This window comes from Heptranchias perlo, chromosome 7, assembly GCF_035084215.1.
Source record: "Heptranchias perlo isolate sHepPer1 chromosome 7, sHepPer1.hap1, whole genome shotgun sequence".
Lineage (NCBI taxonomy): Eukaryota > Metazoa > Chordata > Chondrichthyes > Hexanchiformes > Hexanchidae > Heptranchias > Heptranchias perlo.
In genome coordinates this window covers 33,730,843-33,756,991 of record NC_090331.1, presented here as the reverse complement: position 1 = coordinate 33,756,991, position 26,149 = coordinate 33,730,843, and the positions used below count along the sequence as shown (strand labels likewise).

The window sequence follows — 26,149 nt, the reverse complement described above, 5'->3', positions numbered from 1 at the left end:
CATCCACTGCTCCACGCACTACACCCCATATCACTCACATACCAACAAACTCTTTCAATCAGTATCCAACTCTTCCAATCACATGCTTCCTCTCATCCTCACACATTATCTCTGTTGTAAGCCGCTCACTCACAATTCACAGGTCACACACACTGGCAGCTATTCAACCATGACAGGCACATCACCCAAACATCCTGCAGGACAATCACCGATGCACATCTCGCTTTCTTGCAGGAGAAGGTGGCGCATAACAGGAGGCTGCATATGGCAGTGGCTCCATGGAACATGAACCTGCTGTCCTCTCTTAGGATAAATGTAAGGAATCTTATTTATTCCTTACATTTGTCCACCCCAGTCCATCACCGGCATCTCCACATCATGGCTACTCTCTCAGGATGACAGCATTCCTATCCCACCCCTGCCACTCTGCCAGTGCCCTTGCTGTTGCCTTTCAGCTAACCAGCCCACTCCCTGTAGAGTATTGAAGCTTTATTATAGGAACATAGGAAGATAGGAACAGGAGTAGGCCATTTAGCCCCTCAAGCCTGTTCTGCCATTCAATAAGGTCATGGTTGATCTGTGACCTAACTCCTTATACCCGGCCTTAGCCCCATATCGCTGAATACCTTTGGTTAACACAATTCTATCAATCTCATATTTAAAATTAATGATTGAGCCAGCATCAACTGCCATTTGCAGAAGAGCATTCCAAACTTCTACCACCCTTTGCATGTAGAAGCGTTTCCTAACTTCACTCCTGCAAGAACTGGCTCTAATTTTTAGGCGATGTCCCCTAGTCTTAGAATTCAAGTATAGGAGATCTCCAAAAAGAGGTACAAATGCATCATCAGCCAGAAGCAATAATCCAGCAACTAACATGTAACTCCTGCATGATCCCGTTAAATAGCGCTGGTGGGGTGGTGGGGGGGGAGGGGTCCTCCACGCTGTTTACGACCCGTTCAGCTGTACAAGGTTACGACAGTGCGTTGGCTGGAGCGTTGAGTTCCAAAATTGCATCTGTCCCTTTAAATCAGCGTTACACACTGATCAACCACATATTCTCCCTACTTTACATGCTGCCGGTGTTCGTTATCTGCGCGTGGGCAAACGCCTTTACCAAGATGATGTCCAGCGCACGTCACACTAGAAATGTGTGTGCGCATTCCAGATGCCATTTTGGGACCTTAGGAGGCCATATCGCACCTACAATACAGATGCTACGTGGCCCAATTTATAGCCCATAACCTCCAAATGTAATGTCTGAATGGGCAAAGTTAACCCTGTAATGTCCAAAGGTCCAAAAGGTTTTGAATTCACAATGTTCAAGGGGTTTTAACCCCTGCCCTTCACTCTCAGCCCTGCAACAGTGCCTGGATTTCCACCCTTAATTCTAGCCATTGACTCCTGCCAAGGGTTGGACATATCATGGAGAATGTCAGGACAATACTAAAGACACAAATTTGGATATACAAATGTGGTCATGTCCAGCAAAGTGCACTTCAATCTGCTCCATCTGAATTTCTTGTGGGTATGGGGGGGGGGGGGGGGAGGGGAAGTGGTGGTGGGGAGATTGAGGCCAGGAAGTTCATTTTAAAAGTCTTGCATCTACCATGCACCTATAACATCACAACCCAGAGATGCCACAACTCAAATGCAGGTATCATGCATTCGTATGGGAATAAAAAGTGACTGGCTCAAATAAGCACTATCTTTTAAGTTAACGTCACTGATTTTCTCAGACATTCCAATGGTCAGTCCAAAAATCAGTCCTGTTCACTAGACAAGTCAGAAAGCCTCCAATCAGCAATAATCAAACCCCACAAAACCATCCAATAAAGCCACACACTTTTTTTTTAAAAACCCACCAATCTGGAATAGGAAAACAATAAATTGCACCAACAATTTCTTTATAGAGCTTTTGGCCACAATTATCTTTTTTTAGGCCAGCATATCTAGCTAAAAATAATGGGCCTGATTTTCCTCTTTAGCGCTTAAGTGTAAAGCATCCCTTGAGTAGAGCACATAGAAGAAAATCAAGTGGGGACGATTTCACATTTGTAACTGAGTCAGTCCAATTTTATATCCAATTAAATTATCGCTCAATTCTCAATTTCTTTGCCTTAATCTTGTTTCTCTCTCTACATCTTTGCCAATGCAGTTCAGCTCTTTTGAAATGTGGCAATCAGAATTGCATTCAGAATCTCAAATGTGGTCTGACCGACGCATTATAAAGCCTCAGTACAAAATTTGGGGGAATTCTCCTTCGTAATCCTGCCTGAAATTGCGCTGACTGGGATTTTCCCAGCCTCCCACCCCCATCAGGACCACCATTGGTCACTCCTTCCTCACACACCACATGCAAAAGGTGGTGGGGGTGAGGGGCCCAGGTGTCAAGCAGATTTCTCTTTCTTCTCCATGGGAGGAAGCCGATGGTACAGAGTTTGGAAGCAAGCAGAGATACGTGGATGGTGAGGGAACTGAGGAAATGGTCAGAAATGGCCTCATCAGTGATCAACTCAAAGATGGCGAAGCCTCAAGTAATGGAGTGCTCAAGAGGTTAACTGTGGATTTGGACAGAAGAGTCGATGTGTATGGTGAGGTTGAGTGAGGGCAGGAGGGCAGAGAAGTAGCCCGAGAGAGGAATCTTGTGAGACTATCTAAATTTCCCTGACACAAGATTTGTGTTTGTCTTTGAATGATAGTAGATGTTTTGCTTTGATACTATTCAGATTGATCATGCAGGTAAATAGTTGCACAAGAACTCGTACCTTTGTTGTCAGATATAAACCATGAATTGCTTTTGATATTGAGCTGGTATGGCAGGATATGCATTAAAGTACTTTCATACATCAGAAGCTTTCCAGATAAGGGGGGAGGGAAACTATATGACAGCTGTCAGCAGAACTGAATACAAAATCACATATATTTATGAAAAAAAAGCACATCATACGAACAGGAGTGACATTTAAGATACGAGAAATAAAGAGATTTGTGATTCTTCCTTAAACAATGGTAAGCAGAACTGACCCTTTTGACCAAACTTTGTCACTTGGAAATTGGGCATCCAGGGGTTGGGTTCTATTTTGAAATCTGCTGCTTAGTTTCATGAGTCTTCAAGCTAGATATAGATTTGCACTCAAGTTTGAGTTAAATCTTATTCTAACTAGCAGGACTTAGTAGTCATACCAGCAAACATAATGGTCCCAATATTTACGGGGAGGTGGGGAGGGAGCAGGGGCAGGGGAGAAGGGGGGTCGTAACAGTTGGAAAATGCGGGTAACCCGGAGGTCCTGCTGAATTTAACGGCAGAATCTCATTTAAATTAAACCTAATTTTTTGTCTACGCTTCCCACACAACAACCTGCCAGATTGAGAGGCTGGCTGGCTGGCGTGTGAAAAGGCCTGCAGTACCAGGCCGCAGCCGGGAAGAGAAGAGGGAGGCAGGGTGGGAGAGAACGGAAAGGTCTAGGGGAGATCGGAAAGGCTGAGGGGAGGGGATTGGAAATCGGGGAGGGATCGAAGGTCAGGGGAGAGGGGGATCAGAGCAGGGGGGGATCAGAGGTCCAGGGGAATCGGTCGGGGGTGATCGGAGGTCAGGGGGATGGATCGGAGGTCAGGAGGGGATTGGAAGTTGGGGGTTGTTTGCAGGCCAGGAGGAAATTTGAGATCGGAGATCTTCGGGAGATTGGAGGCCGGGGGGAGAGATCTGATCTCAGTGGAGATGAGGGGTTGGGGGGGTGTCTGCCAATCAAGGGTGGAAGGGTTCGGCCGAGCAGGGGCATGGGTCTCGGCCAATTGCGGGGAGGGAAGCGGATTTGCTTGGTGGGCCGGGGGTGGGAAGTCCTGGACCACAAGTCGTGCTGTTGTTGCCTCCCTCAGTTGCTGGGCTTCCTGTGCCCTGAAAAACCTGAGACGCAGCCTCATTAAATATTTAAATTAAGGACCCACCTCTGGAGAGCAGGTTAGTCGCTCACCCCCCAGTCTGCCTCTGTTAAAACAGGAAGTGGACAGGTTGGAGTCAGGCGTTTGACTTTTGAATTTTTAACCACTTCTTCCCCACCCCCCCCCGCCCATCCTGGGGGCTTAAAATTCCCCCAACGTTATTGTAGTTAACATAATATTGCACAATAGAGTGATCACAAACAATAGCAAGTGATACAAAATATATTTAAACCTATATTCACAAAATGTTACTTATTGTCTAAAATATTGGTTTTTCAAAATTTTTGGAGACAATTGGCACCATATATAAATAAACTAGAGAAAGCTGCTTTATATCATTAAGCTAAAGCTTTCTAAATAGGAGCTTAAATTGTAACCACAATATAAAATGGAGTTAAATATTGCTGATTCATTAAAAAATATCATATCAGTGTCAACATTTGATGACCTGTGCTAGGATAGCTATGTCACAAGTATAATGACCCAGATTTTGTTGGAGCGGGGCATCTTGCAGCGGCCCCATTAGCTAGGCTTTTTTCCTCACCCTTCAACTCGAAATGTTTTTGCACTATAAGATGCTGGAAGTGTGAGCTGATAAAAAGGGCAACTGGGACCTTGGTGAACGATGGGACCAACAGACTATCTCCTTAACCAATAAGATTTAAGGCTTGAGAAAGAAACAGGTGAACGATGAAGACGGATAGAGGGTGAATTAGAGTTAAATCAGGTACTGAACGAGAAATAAAGAGAGGAGAAGAAAGATTGGATTAAGAGAGGGAGAGAAAAGAGACAGAAAGGAAAAATAAGACATATTTAAAAAAAAAAATTTAAATTTTCAAAAGCTCAAACAACAATTTACTACCTGTAGGAATGAGAATGGACCTACGTGTAAAATGTCAAAAGTAACAGGGACCGTAGTTCTAAGTATGCTTGCTGAAGGCTCACTGAACATTACGATATGCTGTTTAGATCATTAGATTGCCAAATACAGCACAAATCTCTGTTTTATGCAAACAATCTTATTAGCTCAATTATTTTAATTGGTATAGCTATATTAAACCTGCACAGCATTCTACTCCGGTCAATTAAGATGTATTACTGGTTGCAGTTCCTTGCTTAGCAGTATTTAGTTCGTTTCCATTTTAAAATATTCTTCCTTATTGTTTTTTTCCCCCACACTTGGAATCAATACTAAGTCAGCCATTTTCCTCCCATGCGTATTATTTGAGTGTGGTTTCAACATAGGCTGGCTTAAGTACTTTCTTCTGTCTAATCAGACCTCATCTCGTCCCTCAGGCTCATTCAGCTTTATTAAGTAGTCTGAATCAATGACTGAAACTGTTCTGACTAATGCAGTGAATACGTGCATGTGCATATACAATGTCATGCATTACAATAGTTACTGCATCAGGAAACATATCAAACTTGGAAATTGAACACCGTTGAGAGATCCATTTCAGAAATCAGTTTTTCCATTTCCATCATTCATGCTGTGCTGAAATAATGCGACTGCAATACAATTCACTATAGCGGAAATTCAACCAACAAGATGGTTTCCATGGTTGACACCAACTATAAACACATTAGGGCAACACTTTGAACTGCTCCGTTCCAAGCAACTCTGTGGTTAGGGGTAGCAGATCATGGTGAAAGACTGATGGGTAAAGCTGAGAAACCAGCAGCGCACAAGAATATAGTCCAGACGTTGAGTAAATAGCAGCAGCAGGTGGGGGATACAGCAAACAGGATTATGGCTATTGCTATCAGAACAAATACCATGGTTTTGGTCTTCTGTTTGAGGTATTTTACTACAATAGCATTAAATTAAGGTCCAGTCTGAGTATGACTTATCAATCTGGTTAAGTCCATCACATAATAATCCAGGAACTGCTGCAAGCCTCAAATTCCACTGCATCCTCATTAAAATTATCACTGATCACATCATCACCCCGTAGTATTTTAATGCAAATCCACTGATGGGTAATTTTAACCTAACCTCTCCTGTGAAGAACTGACAGGATCAGATTTTGACACCTGTTTTACACCTTGCCCGATTTTACTTCCAATTTATTTCAATGTATCCCAAAATATTATACAAAATTTTATATTTTTTGCAAAATTGGGAATAATGAACGAGAAATATGAGTAACAAATGAGAAACCAACACAAATGAAATCTAAAAAGAGATGCTCTAACCTTTTAAATAAACTATTTAGAGTAAACTGGATGAAAACTAGTAGCAGAAATAGGAAAGAAAAAGATATAAGGAGTAAATAACATTTATGAGTTTGTGCTGCTAACATGAACCTTATCTACTGGCAGCATGTATCGGAAATTAGGCTGCGAGCTGCCCATGCCCAAATTTCTGTTACACGCTTCTGGCGGGTGAAGTTTCTCACTGGTATCATGGGCTCATAAATTACCTCTGCTGTCCAAATTTCAAAGTGGAGGAAATTGTCAATGTATACATGATAATAATCAATCAGGACAGTTGTGCGACTGAGCGTAGAATACAACCATCGAAAGAAAATGGGAACTGACTATCATTGCCATGAAAAGGTATTCTAATAATAGTTCAATCACTGGGCGATTACTTTACAACCTTCCGGACTCAACATTGATTTCAATAACTTCAGATCATAACCACTACTCCCATTTTTTCGGTCAGCTAGTGCTGGTAATGGTTCTGCTGCTGCCATTTACAGCTACTCCTGATCAATCTTTTGTTTCTTAACCTGTCCCATTATCAGCCTCCTTGCCTTGCACCATCAACCCTTTTGTCATTTAATCACTCGTGCCCTCAACCCTATCACAGACCTTCCCTTTTGTTCTTTCCTCATTCCCCCTCCCTCCCCCCTTTCCCTGGGTCTGTACTTGCTCAAAAACTTTAACTCTTTTAACATCTTCCAGTTCGGACACAAAGTCTTTGACCTAAAACGTTAACTCTGTTTCTTTCTCCACAGATGCTGCCTGACTTGCTGAGCTGCATCAGCATTTTCTGTTTTTATTTCTTATTCCTCTGTGGTGCATGTGCCTCAGAATCTTCAAATACACACTGGAAGCAAACAAGTCTCACAAACAGCCAGCATTTCTGTGAATTCTCATCTTATATATTTGGATCATTTCATACCCCTTGAAGAGACTGCTTATTATTAGAATGTCTGAGCCATACCCTCGGTCAGTGAAGACAGGAAGTATAGCACTGCATATTGCTAATTTGTTGCTGTTGCATATTAATTGCTGCCGTCTGAGGAGGCAGTGAGATAAATTAACAGTCATGCAGAGGTAGTACGATTAATATTACAATAATATCATGGAGATGATTTTCACTACAAAAAGCAAGATACTGATATAGTCCAAAATATCAAGTGGAGTTGCCAAGCATGAGACAAATGGTTCCTCAAATGGAGGGAGGGAAATTGGAGGCCAAATTAATTTGCTCAAAAATGGCCTTTCAGTGGAGGCTTGCCCTATGTTTTGGTTGGGCAGTGATATTTAGTACACAGAGTCCAGGGTTAACACTTCCTCTAGTTTTCCCTTCCTGCCAGTAAGGAATTAAACGGCTTCTACTAGTTGCTTCCCCACAAGTTCCAGCCAAGAACGTGAGCCCAATAGTTTGTAGGCATCACACCTACATCCAATACACTATGCATTTTTGTCATAGATATCAAAATAATGATACATTTGAAAAATGTGGTCCGATTGACAAATCTTTGCACCTTATATTAACACACTAGAAATGCTTTCAGCATTGGGGCCCAAACCTTTGAACCAAAGTATCTCTTCTGATATCAGAGATTACAGCAATGATGTTTAACCAAAACTATTTTTTGAAATGGGCTAAACAGGAATTGCTGGTTGATGCAATCAAACGTCTAGTCAGAATCAACAAAAACTACCAGTATTTAAGTGATATAGAGAACAATACCAATGAGCTGCAATGTTATTCTTGCAATATAATCCCTAAATCACCCTGTGTTGAGTTACTTGGCCAGAGTTTTAGCTTTAGTTTAATTTTAAGGTTACATTTATGGAGTGAAATGGGCAGAAGGAAGTACAATTTAAGGGTTCTTGCTCTTTCTATAAATGACTACGGTGAAAAAAATTCTAGAGTGTCAGGCAACAACCCCCATTTTATAAATTAATAAGACCAACATAGAGTGTACATTTTTTGGAAGTCAGAGTATTTATTGTTAGATTTGCAGCATTGGACATGTCTGTTAATAAGAGCATCACAGTATTGCCTATTACATCCATTTTTCTTCTTTAGTGACACATTCACACCATCATAATTTGTACAGAGATTCTCCTCTTGATGCTAGTTTCAACATATTGGTTTCAATGTGTTACACACCATGCAGTATATGATCACTTGGAGAGTTCAATGGTTATTAAAGATAGCTAGCATGGTTTTAGGAAACATAGGTCCTGCCTCATTACTCTCAGTGCTTTGAGGTTGTGACCAGAATGATAGATGAAAATGACTTTCGAAAAGTATTTGATAAAGTGCTTTATAAACAGCTATTTGAAAAAAAAATAGATCTCACAGTATTAAAGGAGAGTTATGACATTGGATAGATAACTAGTTGAAATCACAAACAGCAGATGGCTGTTATTCATGGAAGCTGAACTCGCTGAGCCAGAGGAACTTGGACACGAGCAGGTGACATCAAGGTCACAGACAGCTGCCGGGAGAAGGCTACAAGACAAAGTAATCAGAGGGACTTTCAGTAATGTTTGATCATATAGCTATACAACATCTGTAATAACCAGGATGCTCCATGTAATTTAAATGTACAACTCCACAGATTAATCCATTCATCATTAAAATCAGAAGTCTCGCAAGGGTCTAAATTCTACAAATGACTTTTCCTGTTCCACTACAATGTTAATTTTCCAACAAAACAAGCATGAACATCAGCAATATATTACAATCAACAAAAAAAATAAGGTTTTTGGAACTTCATAACTGAACAATCACTTAGTTTCATCACTGTGCATTGCCCCTTGTGCCCTTTTTAGTATTCCTTTGTGCTATTGGAGCCATGTCTTCACTTTTCTGCATATTGGTTGTGTTTAAAGAGTAATCCAGCTTTAAATCCTGCAGCTGTGCCCTCAGGATGACTTACTCCACCACCCCCATCCCGCCCACAAATTTTCTGGGCCTCCCAGGCAAATCTCACTAATTGCTGGTGGGACTCATGCCTTTGTCCAATCCAGTAATATTATGAGCTGACCCCAGCATTTCAGTGACAGAGTCATAGATCAGGCAGAAGTTATGCCCCACTGCCCCTCCAGTGGCAAATCATGGAACTTAGAATTTCAGGGCCATAAATACATGAAAACCTGAAGGGGGAAATATTAATTTTGAAGGGGTAAAATATGTGGTGAATTTCTAAAGATTGGGGGGGGGGGGGGTTAGGGGTCTTGTAAAATTTAGAATTTTTGATTTTAAAATTAAATATTTTGGATACACTTCATAATTGATAGATTTTTAGTCTTAAATAAAAGGATAAAAACAAAGTGACATTTGGATTTTCAACAGACTACCAGAAAAGATGACCCAACTTTCACTCTCCCACACCAGTTCATGAAGGCACTCTACCCTCTCTGCATCCCCTTTTCAGTTCCACTGTACCCCATTCAATTCTCTGCTTTTTAACAGAGGTTCAATCACTCCACTCCTTCTTCTCCCCTCAATTCAACCTGGTATTCTCCGCTTCCTTCAACCAAGTTCAAACTGGTATTCTTCTTGCACTCTCTCCCTGCTCCGGCCCACAGTTCATGCTGGCACTCTCTCTCCCTCACCTAATTAATCCTGGTAATCTTCTTCGGCTCCCATCCCAAAATGTTGCTACCAGTTCTCCTCTCATTCCTTAAAGCGCTACTCTGAGTTATCCTTTATTGCCATCGATTTCCATCCGTTCACTCTTGCTTTATAGCCATCCAATCCCCCTTCCCTATCAGCCTTGCACAGCTATATATTTTTACCTTCCCCACTCATTTTCCACACCTTTTCATTGCTGTTAGAAAGCATTATATGAATTGAGATATACGATCATTTAGAGATACCTAACATGGCTTTAAGAATGCTAGGTCTTGACTCACTAACTTGATTGTGTTGTTTGTGGAAGTTACCCAGGTGAATCATAATAGTCCAGATGTATACATTAATATTTCATACATTTTGATAAAGTACCTCATAATCGGCTATTAGAAAAAAAAATATTTCAAGTAATTATAGAACAGTAGATAGATAGCTCGTTAAAATCACGTAAGCAAAAGGATGTTATGTGATTCTGATTAGGGCCCCGGTTATGAGTGGAGATTCTCAGGACTCTGTACTGGGTCCATTGCTGTTCACTTGCTGGGAAAAACTTCCAACTTTAGTGGTGGCACAAAACGGGCGATAGCAGATTGGCCGTTGGGTATAAATCCCAAGAAGTCAGTGGAAAATCAGGGAAAATCAGGTGGGGTGTATAACGGGCGGCCAATCCGCTACTGCCTATTTTATGCCCCTGCCATAGCTGAAAGTTTTGCCCATGATTTAGAAGATTATTTAAACTGTATCATTCTTAAATTCATGAATTATATAAAATGTGCTCATGGATTAGCAAACTGATAGGCTGCAGGCCAATTTAAATAAATTGAGTTATTTTGGACAAGTGCAGTGTCAAGCACATGAAGTTAGGAAACGCCTGAAATGCCTATAAAATTGTAGGATACTTGGTAAAACAGGTTAGGAAAAATAAACCTGGGGTTATAGTTGATTGCTCATTAAAGGTACCCGAGCAGTGTGAGATTGCTAATGGGAAAGCAAACAAGGTAGTATTGCTGAGACCATTAAGTACAAAATGAAGAGTACTCTAGGTTTTAGGTTGTATTATGTACTGGTCATTGAATGATAGAATTTTACAGTACAACGGCTTATTCTGCCTGTGCTGGCTCACTGAAAAGAGCTATCCACTTAGTCCCATTCCCCTGGCCTTTCCTCCGACATTTTACATTTTTTTCCAAATACTTATCTACTTCCCTTTCAAAAGCTATTATAGTTTCTGCTTATATCATTGTTTCTGGTAAGGTATTTCACGCAAACCCTCTGCATTTAACCTTTCTCTCTGTTCATTTAGTGATTATCTTAAATTTGTGCCTTTTTGTTACTGAATCACCAATCAGTAGAAATAGTTAGTTTGTTATTTATCTTATCAAAATCTTACATAATTTTGAACATCTCTCTTAGATCTTCTCTTAACCTTATTTTTTCTAGTAAAAAGATCCCTAGTTTCTCTTGTCTTTCCTTAATTAATAAAACCTCTCAGGGTATATCCGGCACAAACTGAGTGCAGGGAATGATTGCTAGTTCTAAAAATATGCTGGGACACTATTGACTGCTGGGCTGTAAAAGTAGACAGTATAATCATACAGGAATTTAAAACTGATCGGGTATTGGTTGTTAAAGTTAAAAATGTGGAAGTAGAAATAATCTTTAAATTCAGCAAAAATGTATACATTTAAATGGAAAGTATATGCAATCTTATTTTTGAAAGATTGCATTTTGTCTTATTCTAGTAAATTTTGTGTACAGAGCTAAATTCTCAACAATAACACTGATTTTATAAAGAGAAATGTGCTTTAAGTTTACACTCACTGTACTGATTGATCTGAAACCTAATCATCTATTTCTTTTAATCACCCCCTTTCTTGAGAATGCTACTTGTGAAACGATAGGTACACGTGTACAGACTTCCAGTATCTATTCATCTCATGAGTTCCTGAAGGTGGAAATTTATTCATAGTTTCATTTTTTTTAATTTAGTGTCAGCCTTGTCTCAATGATAATATTGAGCCCCTGAGTCAGAAGATTGCAGCTTCAAGCCTCATTCCAGAGACTTGAGCACATCATCTAGGTTGACATTCCAGAGCAGTACTGATGGAGTGCTGCACTTTTGGACATGCCATCTTTTGGATGAGATGTTAAACCGAGGCCCCATCTGCCCTCTCGGGTGGATGTATCAGATCCCATGGCACTATTCGAAGAAGAGCAGGAGAATTCTTCCAGTGTCCTGGATCAAAATTTATCCTTCAACTAACATCACAAAAAAAGATTGTCTGGTGATTTATGTCACTGTTGTTTGTGGACTCTTGCTGTGCACAAATTTACCTCTATTACAACAATGATTACACTTCCAAAATACTTAATCGGCTGTTAAGCGCTTTAGAATGTCCCAATGATGTGCATGGACCTATATATAAATATGAATTTGTTCTTTATTTCTTAGTCACAATATCCTGATCAGTATTGTTTCAATAACCAATGCACTCCAGATACAATTTTTGAAGTTTAATTGCAGAATACATTTTTTAGGACAATACTGCATGTTGCCTTCCTATCTTCAATGTATGTGTTATTTAGTGTTGAGAACAAAGACTAAACCATTGGATGAACGATGGCACTAACATTTAAGCATTTTAAAATTACAACAGTTAATTATAGGTTAATGTAATGCTCATTGTATTTGGGCTAATTACTGTATCAAGTTTTTGAAAACTATAACCTAATTCTTCCAACCCAATACATTTAGAAGGAATGATGTAGTAATTATGCAAATAGTGAATCAAAAAGAGAAATGTTTATGGTACAGCAGACTCATCCATAAAATAGTCTGAGTTACAATAAACATGTTACAGTGAGAGTTATGTTATTGAGAAGGCTTCTTCTAATATTTCTTTAAACAATGTGCAGTATTTTAGATGTTGCAAGATAAAAATGATCATAAAGGGTAACTATGTGAAACAAGCTGATTAATAAATACTTAAATTCTATTATAAAAAGATAATGAGATTAAAAGAATATACTGAAACTAATATCTAATATGTAGCCTAAACATCTTTGCAAGTGAAATAATATAAAACAGACATTAACACTAAAAACTATTGCCGGTGAACTTTATTTGGAAACATTCTCTACAAATATTACTTCATCAGATATATATTTTATGTATCTTTTATTCTGATTCTTATGCTAGTTTAGTGCAAAACTCATAGTATAGAATAACTGAATGTCACTTTGATGGGAAAATGGCAACAGAGACTACCAATCAAGACTTTCTAAGGCATACATCAAAAGAATGAATCATCAATCCATGAGGTCTACTAATAAGAGAAATGTATTGCAATCAATCAAATCTCATCTAAAACATTTTTTTGAAATTGGTTCAATTTTCTACTGATGGAAATTTACAGAAAAAGTAACATTTATAACATGAACTCACATAAAAATGAATCAGCTCTAGATGATGTGCTTATTCTCACTTAGAATTTCCTATGCTGTTTGTAAATCCCTGGAAAATACTTCCTTGGAAAGGCCTACTCTCCTATGTTACACACCTGAGGCTCAATTTGGAGAACTTGGCTGGAGCTTGAATTATCTAGCTGGGCTGTACTGACCATTTGTTGGGAGATGCTTCGGTACCTTCAATTGTTTCATGTGCATGTCAATCATAGCAAGCCCCTTCCCTCTTCATTTTAGCTCCAAAACATAGTTACATTTGTAAGTGTTACACTTGAAAAACTGTGCACCTGATTGAGTTGAATATCATATTTATATAATAGCAGTAAATCATAACTTAAAAAAATAAAAAAGACAGTAATTTTCTGTGGTTTTCTCTGATCTTAATAACTTAGTTGCTCCCCAAGGGGAGGAGGGAAGATATACAAGAAGCTCCCAATGTAGAGACAAACTTTGCTCAACAGCAGCAATTAGTCTGCAATTGACCTGAGAATATGTTGTCTTAGAGCACGCTCCCACTTTGTGGCCTTAACATAAGAACATAATAAATAGGAGCAGGAGTAGGCCGTACGGCCCCTCAAGCCTGCTCCACCATCCAGTCAGATCATGGCTGATCTTCGACCTCAACTCCACTTTCCCGCCCTATGTCCATATCCCTTGATTCCCTTAGAGTGCAAAAATCTATCACTCTCAGTCTTCAGTATACTCAACAACTAATCATCCACAGCCCACTGGGGTAGAGAATTTCAAAGATTCATAACCCTCTGAGTGAGGAAATTTCTCCTCATCTCAGTCATGAATGGCCGACCCCTTATCCTGCGACTATGCCCCTTAGTTCTAGACTCTCTAGCCAGGGGAAACAATCTCTCAGCATATACCCTGTCAAGCCCCCTCATAATCTTATATGTTTCAATCAGATCATCTCTCATTCTTCTAATCTCGAGAGTATAGGCCCATTCTACTCAACTTCTCCTCATAGGACGACCCTCTCATTCCAGAAATTAATCTAGTGAACCTTCGTTGCACCAGCTCTAAAGCAAGTATATCCTTCCTTAGATAAGGAAACCAAAACAGTACTCCACGTGAGGTCTCACTAAAGCCCTGTACAACTGTAGCAAGACTTCCCTACTCTTGTACTCCAACCCCCTTGCAATAAAGGCTAACATGCTATTTGCTTTCGTAATTGCCTGCTGTACCTGCATACTAACTTTTTGTGTTTCTTGTACAAGGACACCCAAGTCTCTCTGAACACCAACATTTAATAGTTTCTCACCATTTAAAAAATATTCTGTTTTTCTATTCTTCCTATCAAAGTGAATAACCTCACATTTCCCCATATTTTACTCCATCTGCCACCTTCTTGCCCACTCACTTAACCTGCCTATATCCCTTTGCAGACTCTTTGTGTCCTTCTGACAGCTTACTTTCCCACATAGCTTTGTATCATCAGCAAACTTGGATACATTACACTCAGTCCCTTCATCTAAGTCATTAATATAGATTGTAAATAGCTGAGGTCCAAGCACCGATCCTTGCGGTACCCCACTAGTTACAGCCTGCCAACCTGAGAATGCCCCATTTATCTCTACTCTCTGTTTTTTGTCCTTTAACCAATCCTGTATCCATACTAATATATTACTCCCAACCCCATGAGCCCTTACCTTGTGTAACAACCTTTTACGTGGCACCTTATCGAATGCCTTTTGAAAATCCAAATATACTACATCCACTGGTTCCCCTTTATCTACCATGCTAGTTACATCCTCAAAAAACTCTAACAGATTTGTCAAACATGATTTCCCTTTCATAAATCCATGTTGAAATCTGCCTAATCATATTTTAAATAATAATTCATATTTTAACTCATTTCATGATTCCGGTGTCTCAAGCTACAAGGGTGATTATGTTGCAATTCTACAATACAGAATGAATATATGACAGTTTTAATTGTGCTGAATGAATGGCCGTCATTTTAATCTATACTACTTGACTTGTAAACTGGTGGAGCAGATCACCCATGCGCTATAGAACCTGACCGATTTCCATTTCAAGTTTAGCAATGCTTGTAAAAGACTCAGTTAAAAAAATATGCCAACTGCTGTAGAACTAATATTGAACTGCTTTGAAAGCAATATAATGGATACATAACAAGGAAAAATTGCAAAAAATAAAATGAAAGCTATTTCAATACATCGGCGAAGACACAAGCATTTTGCTATACAGGAACTTTACTTTTACCTTCACGTAGCTCATCTTAGTAAACTTGCAAATCACAAAACAACAACACAGCACTCGAGCAGAACACGAGTGACTTAGTGAAATGCTGGTGGACATTTTACTACCCAGCATTCTAATTACCAACAGAAAGCTTGTTAGGAAAGTTCATAACCAAGTCCTGCAGTGTCAGCAGTCACCACCTTTTTGTATTACAAGTGTGTTTAGAATAACAAATACCTGTTCAACATGCTAGAGAGTTATTTTTAAAGGGAAGTTGCCATCATGAAAGGCGTTTTGCAGTTTGTCTGCGGAGGAAAAAGGACAGAGTCTGCTTCGAATAATATTCAATAAACCCCATTGTCTCAAAGTTACAGAAACCTGGATGGGTAAATGCTTTTATGACTGTCCCATCCATCTTTTGATAGCTAATTAACACTTCAAAACACTGAAACCTCCACCCATCGATTAACGTGTGCTGGTTAACAGTAAGTCAATAAAATGCCATTTTTTCCTAGGTGTTAACTCCCTGCAAACTAAATTTAACCTTACAGCAATATCATAACATAAATTAAAAAGTATTCTTATAGGCCGTACAGGTAAAAGTCCCATAATATTATACCAACATAATCTTTTTTTTTACCATTTAATTGATCGATTTATGAAGCGATTAACTCAATAAGACTTAATACAGTGCTAGTGCTTTTGCATTCCCTTTTCAAAACAGAAGTATGTAATTTTTTCTTCTTGGAGGCTGCAGAAACTCTTCTTTGTTCTGCATTTTCTAGTCTAGAGATTGAGTATATGCACCACAGGAATGTTCTATTGAAACTCCTATGAATTCACTACATCAGAACTTGCTGGGAAAGGGTATTTTATACAGAGAAACCCATGTATTTAAAGAAGGTACATATTTTTTTAATGAAATTACTATCCATATACGTAGAAAGTACATGACAAGCAAACCACTGAATCCATTCAGGTTGCTAAGACCTTTTCCAGTCTCCAGATACTAACCATGGCCACCAGCATTTTTATTAGATTTTTCCAGATAAGAAAGACTAAATTATCCCCTTGAAGCAGCTGTCTAAAAAGCATTCAAGACAGTTTTCTAGAGCAATATGTCGAGGATGCAACTAGGGAACAGGCTATTTTGGATCTAGTATTGTGTAATGAAACAGGGTTAATGTTATAGTTAAGGATCCTCTGGGGCAGAGTGATCATATGATATAATTTCATATTGAATTTGAGAGTGATGTAGTTAAGTCCAAAACTAGGGTCTTAAATTTAAACAAAGCCAATTACGTAGGTATGAGGTATGGTTGACAGACAGAAAACAGAGTCGGAATAAATGGGTCATTTTGGGTTGGCAGGCCATAACTGGTGGGGTACCGCAAGGGTCAGCTTGGCCCTCAGCTGTTTACAATCTATTTCAATGACTTAGATGTAGGGACCGAGTGTAATGTGTCCAAGTTTGCTGACGATAGGTGGAAAAGTAAGCTGTGAGGAGCACGTAAAGAGGCTGCAAAGGGATAGAGACAGGTTAAGTGAGTGGGCAAGAAGGTGGCAGATGGAGTATAATGTTGGGTAATGTGAAATTATCCAATTTGGCAGGAAGAATAGAAAAGCAGAATATTTTTTAAAAGGTGAGAGACTAAAAAATGTTGGTATTCAGAGGGATTTGGGTGTCCTTGTACACGAATCACAGAAAGTTAACATGCAGGTACAGCAAGCAATTAGGAAGGCAAGTGGTATGTTAGCCTTTATTGCAAGGGGATTGGAGTATAAGAGTAAGGAAGTCTTGCTGCAATTATATAGGGCTTTATGAGACCATACCTGGAGTACTGTGTACAGTTTTGATCTCCTTCCATAGGGAAGGATATACATGCCTTACAGGGGGTACAACAAAGGTACAACAGATTGATTCCTGGGATGAGAAGGTTGTCCTATAAGGAGAGATGAGTAAAATGGGTCTATATTCTCTGGACTTTAGAAGAATGAGTGGTGATCTTATTGAAACCTATAAAATTCTTAGAGGGCTTGACAGGGTAGATGCTGAGAGACTGTTTCTCCTGGCTGGAGAATCTAGAACTAGGGGTCATAGTCTCAAGGTAAGAGGTCAGCCATTTAGGACCGAGATGAGGACAAATGTCTTCACTCAGAGGGTGGTGAATCTTTGGAATTCTCTATCCCAGAGGGCTGTGGATGCTCAGTCGTTGAGTATATTCAAGATTGAGATTGATAGATTTTTGGACACTAAGGGAATCAAGGGATATGGGGATCAGACAGAAAAGTGGAGATAAGGTAGAAGATCATCTATGATCTTATTGAATGGTGGAGCAGGCTCGAGGGGTCGAATGACCTACTCCTGCTCCTATTTCTTATGTTCTTGTGTTCTTATGTCGCCAGGGATAGGAATGATGGCCGAGTGGGACTTGGTATGGGATAGGATAGGGGCAGAAGAATGTTTTATTTAGGAATCTCCTTACTGTAGAAATAACTTTTTTGTGGAGGAGAAGAAGGAGATTGATGGAATTCCTAAAGGGGTCACTCTCACTTTTTCCATGAGTACAGTCTGCCTTCAATATCCTTTCAATGATATTAGGGCAGAACTCACTCCACCCGAAATAACAGAGGAGCTCAACAGCGCTGCCAGTTTTTAGTGGTGAATTGAAGGAGCAAGTTCCCACGTTTGCACATGGGCAGTAAAACTCAGAAATCGTGAACTTGCTCCTGGTTGTGAGCGGGCGATATGACAGCTTTCAATTAAAGGGCCGTTGCACGCTGCAATCAGGGAAATTATTGATAAAGTGTAAACTTGCTCATCTGCCCAGCTGGAAAGTAACCAATTACGTCACCAAACAGGTACGCTTAAAACTACCAGGTCTAAACTCACTTTTAACAGCGCGGATAGTCTTAATGACTGCCAAACAAGCAAAAATTAACTTTTAAAAATGTGGAGTCGCATATTACTCCTTATTTTAATAGTTCTTGGTCGATAAAAAAAAATACTTTTCCCTTCTGTCTCTTTAATTTAATTCAATTATTTCTTTGGCTTTTTATTAAAATGTTTTTTTATTTACAATGACATACAGAATAACTAACTTTAAATGAATGACGCCTGCTTGCCTGCTTGAGCAATGACACCAGAATCTGTGGGCCTGACTTCTCTTCCTGACCGATTTTGTGGGAGTGTCTTCTCCTCACAGACTGTTCCATGCGCGTCAACTTACACTGCTCAGAGGCTGAGTTGATAGCGCACAATTTTTTTTAAAAGTTCAAAATCAAGCAAGTCGACACCACAGAACCCGCAGCAAGTACCTTCGTTAATTTGTCTCGCCGCTCTGTGCAAGTTCTGGCCCATCAGCTTTAATAATAACACCTTTGGTAAGATGACATCAGTCTCAACTATCTTGGATGATTGGACCTTTTATATAATTTTAGTCCTAATACAGTTGATTGGAATAGGGGCAGTTGAATTATAGAAAAAAACAAACCAATCTAATATCACTGAAAACAAAGTAATATTCTTTGGGATAGAATTTTCACTGTTTACCCCATTTCTCCAGCAATTCCATCAATCTTCCGCTGAATATACAGTGAGATAGCAGAAAAACCTTGCATAAATTCTAGGTATTTACATTTTCTGAGACCTCTGTAATTTATTATCATTTAAACATGCAGTTATACACACTTAAACTGCTTATAGTTCACAGGCTTTGATCAGGAAACGTTTAATGCAGTTTAGTGGATTTCGATGCAATTCCAGGAGGTTGCAAAATTTACCTTTCACTGTATTGGCAATGCCTCTGTGTTGATAGTACGGAGGAAATACATCATCAAAGCTCAAAACAGATAAATGTAGAAACAGACCATTATTAGAGAGAAAGAGACTTCATATTCCTTCTAAGCCAATGGGGAAAGGATCTGTCGCCAGCATAAACAATTGCATTTACGCTGGAGCATAAAACCGATATGTTTCTTCACAATGTCTATTTCCTGCATTTCAACCGTATTTGTTTTTCAGCTGTCACGTTTTTCAACCTCTGTGTAAAAAGTAACGATGGATTTGGAGCTGGAGCAAACACTCAATTTACCGTAGCAGTGGGGACAAAATAGGTTAGCATTGGAGAAAATACAGAACACACAGCAAAAATTCAGGCCCTCATTTTCATGATCCAAAATGATCAAACTAAGTTATATCTGGGAACATTCCACTAAGTATACTGATATCTTATATATAATAAAATACATTTGTGGCATCTGCAGGTAAGGCACTTCCCTGATAGTGTTTTCAAAAAATACCTATTTGATAGAAGGTTTTGGCTTACCTGTTTGACGTCATATGCAAGAAGAACAAATCTGAGATCTGGGGAAACTGAGTATTTCGTTGCTTTAAAAGTCACCTGCAAAATGAAAAAATACAAGCCAAATGGATACTTAATATGATAGCATTAGAATGCACTTTAAAAAAAATATAAACCACCTTAATTTTATCCTTTGGGATAGTCTATGGCATTCATTCACTGTCTAGAATTCTGCTGGGAGCTAGAGTAAACCTGTCATAACTTAAACCATTTGCAGGCCATTGTGAGTCCCTGGGGTTAATCCTGAAGATTGGTTTCTACAGGTGAAACTATGGGAATTACAGCTATTTGAAGCATCTTATGAACTGGCAAAATAATTTTCATTGTCCCCCTGCCATTTGCACTCAACCAAGACAAGACAGTTATTTCAGAATCTGGTCATATATCATTTGAACTCGTCTGTTTCTGGGTTGTTGATGTCAGTAGGCCACATGTATACAGAACTTATTTTATAAATATATTTGATTGTATCCCTGCATAGCACCGAACATCTAAAGCTCCCTGCAGTGGAAAATTAAACACCCATAGCTGTCGTAGGCTAAATAATAAAGTATTTACAGCAGTAGCCCTGAAATATTTGAACATTCTACTTTATTTTCATTATTTTCAATACCTACTTTCAGTGGTGATGGTGAGAGACTTCAAATGCATGGGATTATTCATGAGTAATGAACGTCTCAGCTGTCTAACACTATGGCTCATCTAACATTTCTGAGAACGTGAAGGTGTCTATTTATATCAGGTATTCTCAGCGGCCTCTGTGACAGCATAAGAATACATTTCAAGAGAAAATGAAATTGCTTCTGAAAGGATTGGTCTTATAAGACAGTAGTGATACCAAAATAAATCCCTGATATCACCAGAATTGGGCTTTATTTTTTAAAATATACAGAAATGTAAAATAACAGCCCTTTCAACATTAGCGCACTGCAAAGGGTAAAGGATTTCTCTAAGAAATGTCATGGGTGCGATTTTTCCCTGGATGGGGGCCACTGAATATACCACTAGATATGCTTGGTTTTAGAAGAACAGTGAGCAATAATTTTTCCTGCCTTATTGAGGACAAAACTTTAGGCTGTACAAGCGCCAGGTCTGCCCAGGGAGCTCAGATTTTCGTTGGCAATAGAAACTTATTCAATTCTATGTCTCTCCATAATTACCTGACTGGGATTGAAAACTCACGACATGAGGAATAAGGATGCAAACCCATGTCATGTCACTTCGTGGCTCAAATTGTTGGCAAACCAGTGTGCCTTTCCACCGGGTTCCTGGCATATGTTTCTTTTGTATTTGTTGCTGTAACTTCCAGGGATTCATTTTAGCCACCACTTTCATCACCGACTCATAATTTCTTATTCTAATAACCACTAGCTTCTTGACCCAAATTAAATTGTGACTTTTCTTAAATGTCTTAGCACATTTATTCTCCACTATTTACCTTCTAGAATGTTATTTGTGCTGCATAGTATTCCTAGGCAAAATAATGAACTTTGAATGCTGTATCAGTTCCACGTATTTTATCATCTGTTACCCTTTTCAATTGGAAGGGCGGAAAGCCCGGGTCACAGATTTCCCCATAGCCTGCATCAATGGAACTGTTGTTGCATTATACATACTGCAGCCACAGTGTGGCAGTGATGGAGGGGGTGCATATTGAGCCCTGTGGCAGACCACTAAAGTGAACTGCTCTGTGTAGATAGTTTTGAACTTCTTGAGTGTTGTTATGGCTGCACCGATCCAGGTGGGTGGTGAGTATTCCATCACATTCCTGTCTTGAGCCTTGTAGAAGGTTGAGCTGATTTGGGGGATCAGATAAGCTACTCATTGCAAAGTTGCTTTGTTCTTGTAGCCATGGTGTTGATATGGCTGGTCCCAATCAGCTTCTGGTCAATGGTGAACTTTGAGATGTTGATGATCAGGGACTCGCCAACAGTGGTTCCACTGAAGGCCAGGGGGAGATGGCTGAGCTTCCGCTTGTTTGAGATGGCTATCCCCTGGAATTTATGCGGCACAAATGTTGCCAACCAATTGTCAGCCCAAGCCTGGATGATATCCAAGTCCTGCTGTAGGCTAGCATGGACTGCTTCATAATGGGAGGAGTTGTGAATGGAGCTTTATACTGTGGAATCATCAGTGAAGATCCCCACTCCTGACCTTATGATGAAGGGAAGGTCATGAATGAAATAACTGAAGATGTCTGGGTGTCTGGGCCAAATACGCTTTCTGAGGAACTCTTGTAGTGATATTCGGGGGCTGGCTTTCAACAACCACAATTGTCTTCCTTTGTGTCAGCTGTGACTCCAGCCATTGGAGGGTTTTCCCTTTGACCATCATTGACTTCACTTTTGCTAGGGCTCCTTGGTGCCGTTTACAGCCGACTTGATGTCAAGGGCAGCTACTCTCACCTTTCGTCTGGCATTCTGCTCTTGCATCCATGTTTAGATCAAGGCTGTGATGCAGTCTGAAGACAAGCAGTTCTGGCAGAACCCGAACCGAGGGTTGGTGAACAGGTTATTCGTGAGTAGGTGGCACTTGATGACACTATTGATAACGTCTTCCATCACTTTAGTGATGACTGGGAAGGAGCTCATAGGATAGTAATTGGCAGGGTTAGATGTATCCTGTCTTTGTGTGATTGGCATATTTGTTGATTCTCTCCCTCTCCCTTTTTCTTTCCATTTTTCCTAACCTTACTAAAATGCCTGTTTATCTTTCAGCCTTCGGTTATGATAAAGGGTCACACATCCAAAATGCTTGTCTTTTCTATTTACAGAAATTGGCTGACCTGTTGTGTGTTTCTAGCGTTTTCTGTATTTATTTCATTCCAGCTGGTCCTGATAAAACGTATGACACTGAAGTCATTATTAACCATAATCTATCCCACTTACGGTGCACAGTTGCAACTGAAAACATTCATTCAATATCTTGTTCCCACTTAACCCAAGGACATTTTGAGACTAACTGCCTTCATTCATACCAGAACCTCTTGCTCCAAAGCCTTTAGCTGTTTCGCAATGAGATCTTTCTTCCCTGATGAATGCTAGTTGCTCCATTACGCCAGACTCTTCACCTCTTAGCCTTACTATCATGCAGCATAACTGCTACCCCTCGCAGAACCTTATGCTACATGCAACGCCATTTGCAACAGGTCCTGGATTTCACTTTCCTCTATTTAAAGATTTGCAACAACTGCACACGTGCCAATGTAGAAACCTAGAAAAGGCTGATCAACAGCTTCAAAAAAGCTCCCCAGAAAATCAAGAACTTAAGAACTGCCTTGATTCTAAGCCCATGACATATGAAAGCAAGTAATTACATGGGCTTGCACCTTAAGTCGTAAATATAGCTATCATTGCTTCACTTGTATTGAGGAAAATAAACATAAGCATGTTAAAGCCTGAAGGAGAAATGTTTTGAAGGCACATAATTTATTTTTAGGGGTCCTGGGTGCAGAAAATGCTGATTTTTTTGACACTTTATTTTGTGCATTTTCCAATATTTTGGAATCTATGCTTAGTAAACAACTCCATTATCATTGTATCATGCAACTACCAGGATGGTAGAAGGCGAACTGAATGGACCTTATTTTTACTTTTGTCTAGCAAAAGCTATGTTCCCATGTACAATGAATGTTGGCATGCCATTTTTTTTCCATCTCAAAAGGGATATTTGCTGAATTGTATTGAAAACTATTCTCTATTTACCATTTTGGAATTCATTATTTTTCAACCATAGGAGCAAAGTTAGAATTGTGCACACCTCTTCCAAGTGTGGGGTTCCACATGTACCAACTGGTGCTGCATATCCTGGGGAATCTGGTGGTATGATCGCCTAGTAAATATTGAACTTCTACAAAACAGTACATTCTGGCTAATTTTAAACATTTTACATCTGATAGATTTATAGGGGGTAATTTCAACCTAACTCACCTGGCGAGTTCGGACTGGAACCCTGTTTTACACCCTTCTCAGTTTTACGCTCCATTAACTGGGTGGGTTAAGTTAAAATTACCCCCTTCGTTTGAAAAAAAAAGGGAAATGGAAGAATAAAGTGACACACTGCAAGCACCCCCTCGCATTAACTCCCCAGCCTGTTTGCAGAGACACATTGGCCCTGATATTTACGGGGATGTGGGGAGGGTGTGGGGCAGGGCTGCCAAATTTAATGGCAGGACCTCATTATAATTTTTTTGTTCCGTTTCTCGCCTGGCAGCTGGCCAGGCTGTCAATATAGCTGGCTGCTGGGTGAGAAAACTAATGGCAGGAGGCCGCAGCCAGCGATCCTTGGGGACGGTCCCCGGCAATTGGAGAGGCGGTGGGGCAGGGGGGGGAAGTGAGAGACCATTGTGGGGGGTGGGGACCAGATATTGGTGCTTGGCCGGGTTTGGGGGGGGGGGCCCGGGGGAGGTCGGCTGCGATGGTGGTGGGGGAAGTGGCCAAAGGCTTCCTTTAGGCGGGGAGGGTGGGGGAGTACTCCTGCTTCTCCTGATCCACAAGGAGTGCTGTAAAAGGCACTGCCGGTTTGCCCGAGCCTTGGGAGACCCATGCTGCAACTGTAAAATTTAGATCAGTCTCCCAATTGCACTGTGGGAGCCCGATTTAAATATGTTAATGAAGTGTCCCGCCCCTCCACGGTGGGAAACTCGCACACCACGAAACCTGCTGCCATAAGAACGGCAACAGACACGTACATGGCTGGGGGGGGTCGCAGTCTCCGTTTTCTCATTTTTAACTCCCCCCGCTCCCCAATCCTCTCCTGCCTGTCGTAGGTGGGGTGGAGTGGAGGGGAGGGTCTTAATATCGAGGCCATTGTTCTCTTCCAAATCTCCCAGTTCACGATGGCAGACTTCTCCCCCTCTATTCCCCTTAGTTCAAGCTAACGTTCATCCAGTTCATGCCGGCACGCTCCTCCACCAACCCCCCCACCAACCCCCTCCCAGGTCATGTTGGCATTCTCCTTTCTCTTCCACCCCAAAGCACCATTTCTTCTTCTCTATTCTTTCCACCCCCATCCCCCCCCCCCGACAAAGCACTTCTCCTGGTATCTCCGTTCCCAAAGCACCACTCATGACTTCTCCCTGCTTCGTACCCCCTCATTAAAAGCGCCACTCCAATTTTTTCCCTCCCTGAAGTACCAATCCTAGCTTCTCCCCGTTTTACCTTTTCCTTCTTCCCTTTCACTTCTCCCCTTATGGGAAGTAATACCAGCCACTGCATACAGTGGGCAGGAATTCCTGATCTCCTAAGAATTCTCATCTATAGCGTGCAGTGCCCAGAAGCACTTTCAGTAGCAACAGGATTTGGGTAGGGAAAAGAGGTCTGGTAAGGTAACCTTTTTCTTGGTCTTTGCGGGAACGTAGCACATTCTCAACACCTCCCACTCTTCCAGCTCCCTCATGCTCTGTGAATCATTTGGTATCACATCCTCACTGACACCATTTAATTCCCCCGAGTGAAAGTATCTGAACCGGTGCATGGGAGCTAAAAAGCAAGTTACACGGGGAGGGAGATCGAGGGGTTGTGGCAGAGAACCATGGGGCAGGATGTTGACCCAGGAACATATGGGTGGGCTTGACCTTGACTTTCTCTGCCTCCTCATTATCATCATCATCCTTCTCACCTTCATCATCCTCATAGTCACTGAAGGAGAAGTTTCATCTCTTCTTCCTCATCTTCTGCCCCACATTCCTGGGGTGGAATTACAGGAAAAGAGGGTGCAAGCTAAGAATGGATGAGCATTACCTCCTTGGGCTTACGGAGGCAGAGAACAGTGTGGAAGCTAGCGGCTATGTGCTGAATCACAGGGATGTCACATCAACTGTGTAAGTGTGCAGCTAATAACCTGGTACCAGTACTGTGCCCCTGACTTTGCCACCTCCCATGGCAAGAGCAAAGTGCTTCCCCTACAGCTCCAGCATCTGCTCCTCATAGTGGGTGATCTCCTTAACGTTGGGGATGCCATTTCGTGGACATTGTGCACAAGTGGACATGACTGACAAATCCAATCCAGCTAATTACCGCCCCATCAGTCTACTCTCAATCATCAGCAAAGTGATGGAAGGTGCTGTCGACAGTGCTATCAAGCTGCACTTACTCACCAATAACCTGCTCACCGATGCTCAGTTTGGGTTCCGCCAGGACCACTCGGCTCCAGACCTCATTACAGCCTTGGTCCAAACATGGACAAAAGAGCTGAATTCCCGAGGTGAGGTGAGAGTGACTGCCCTTGACATCAAGGCAGCATTTGACCGAGTGTGACACCAAGGAGCCCGAGTAAAATTGAAGTCAATGGGAATCAGGGGGAAAACTCTCCAGTGGCTGGAGCCATACCTAGCACA

At 40.7% G+C, this 26,149-nt stretch overlaps 1 protein-coding gene across 1 annotated transcript in view; it reads right to left on the bottom strand.

Annotated features, from left to right (window-relative positions):
- The window catches only part of LOC137323598 (inactive dipeptidyl peptidase 10-like), a 685,713-nt gene that overhangs the window by 329,048 nt on the left and 330,516 nt on the right, over nt 1-26,149 (bottom strand). Inside the window, exon 5 of the mRNA XM_067987272.1 lies at nt 19,777-19,851. Coding sequence (XP_067843373.1) covers nt 19,777-19,851 — 75 coding nt within the window. The remainder of the gene's footprint in view (nt 1-19,776; nt 19,852-26,149) is intronic.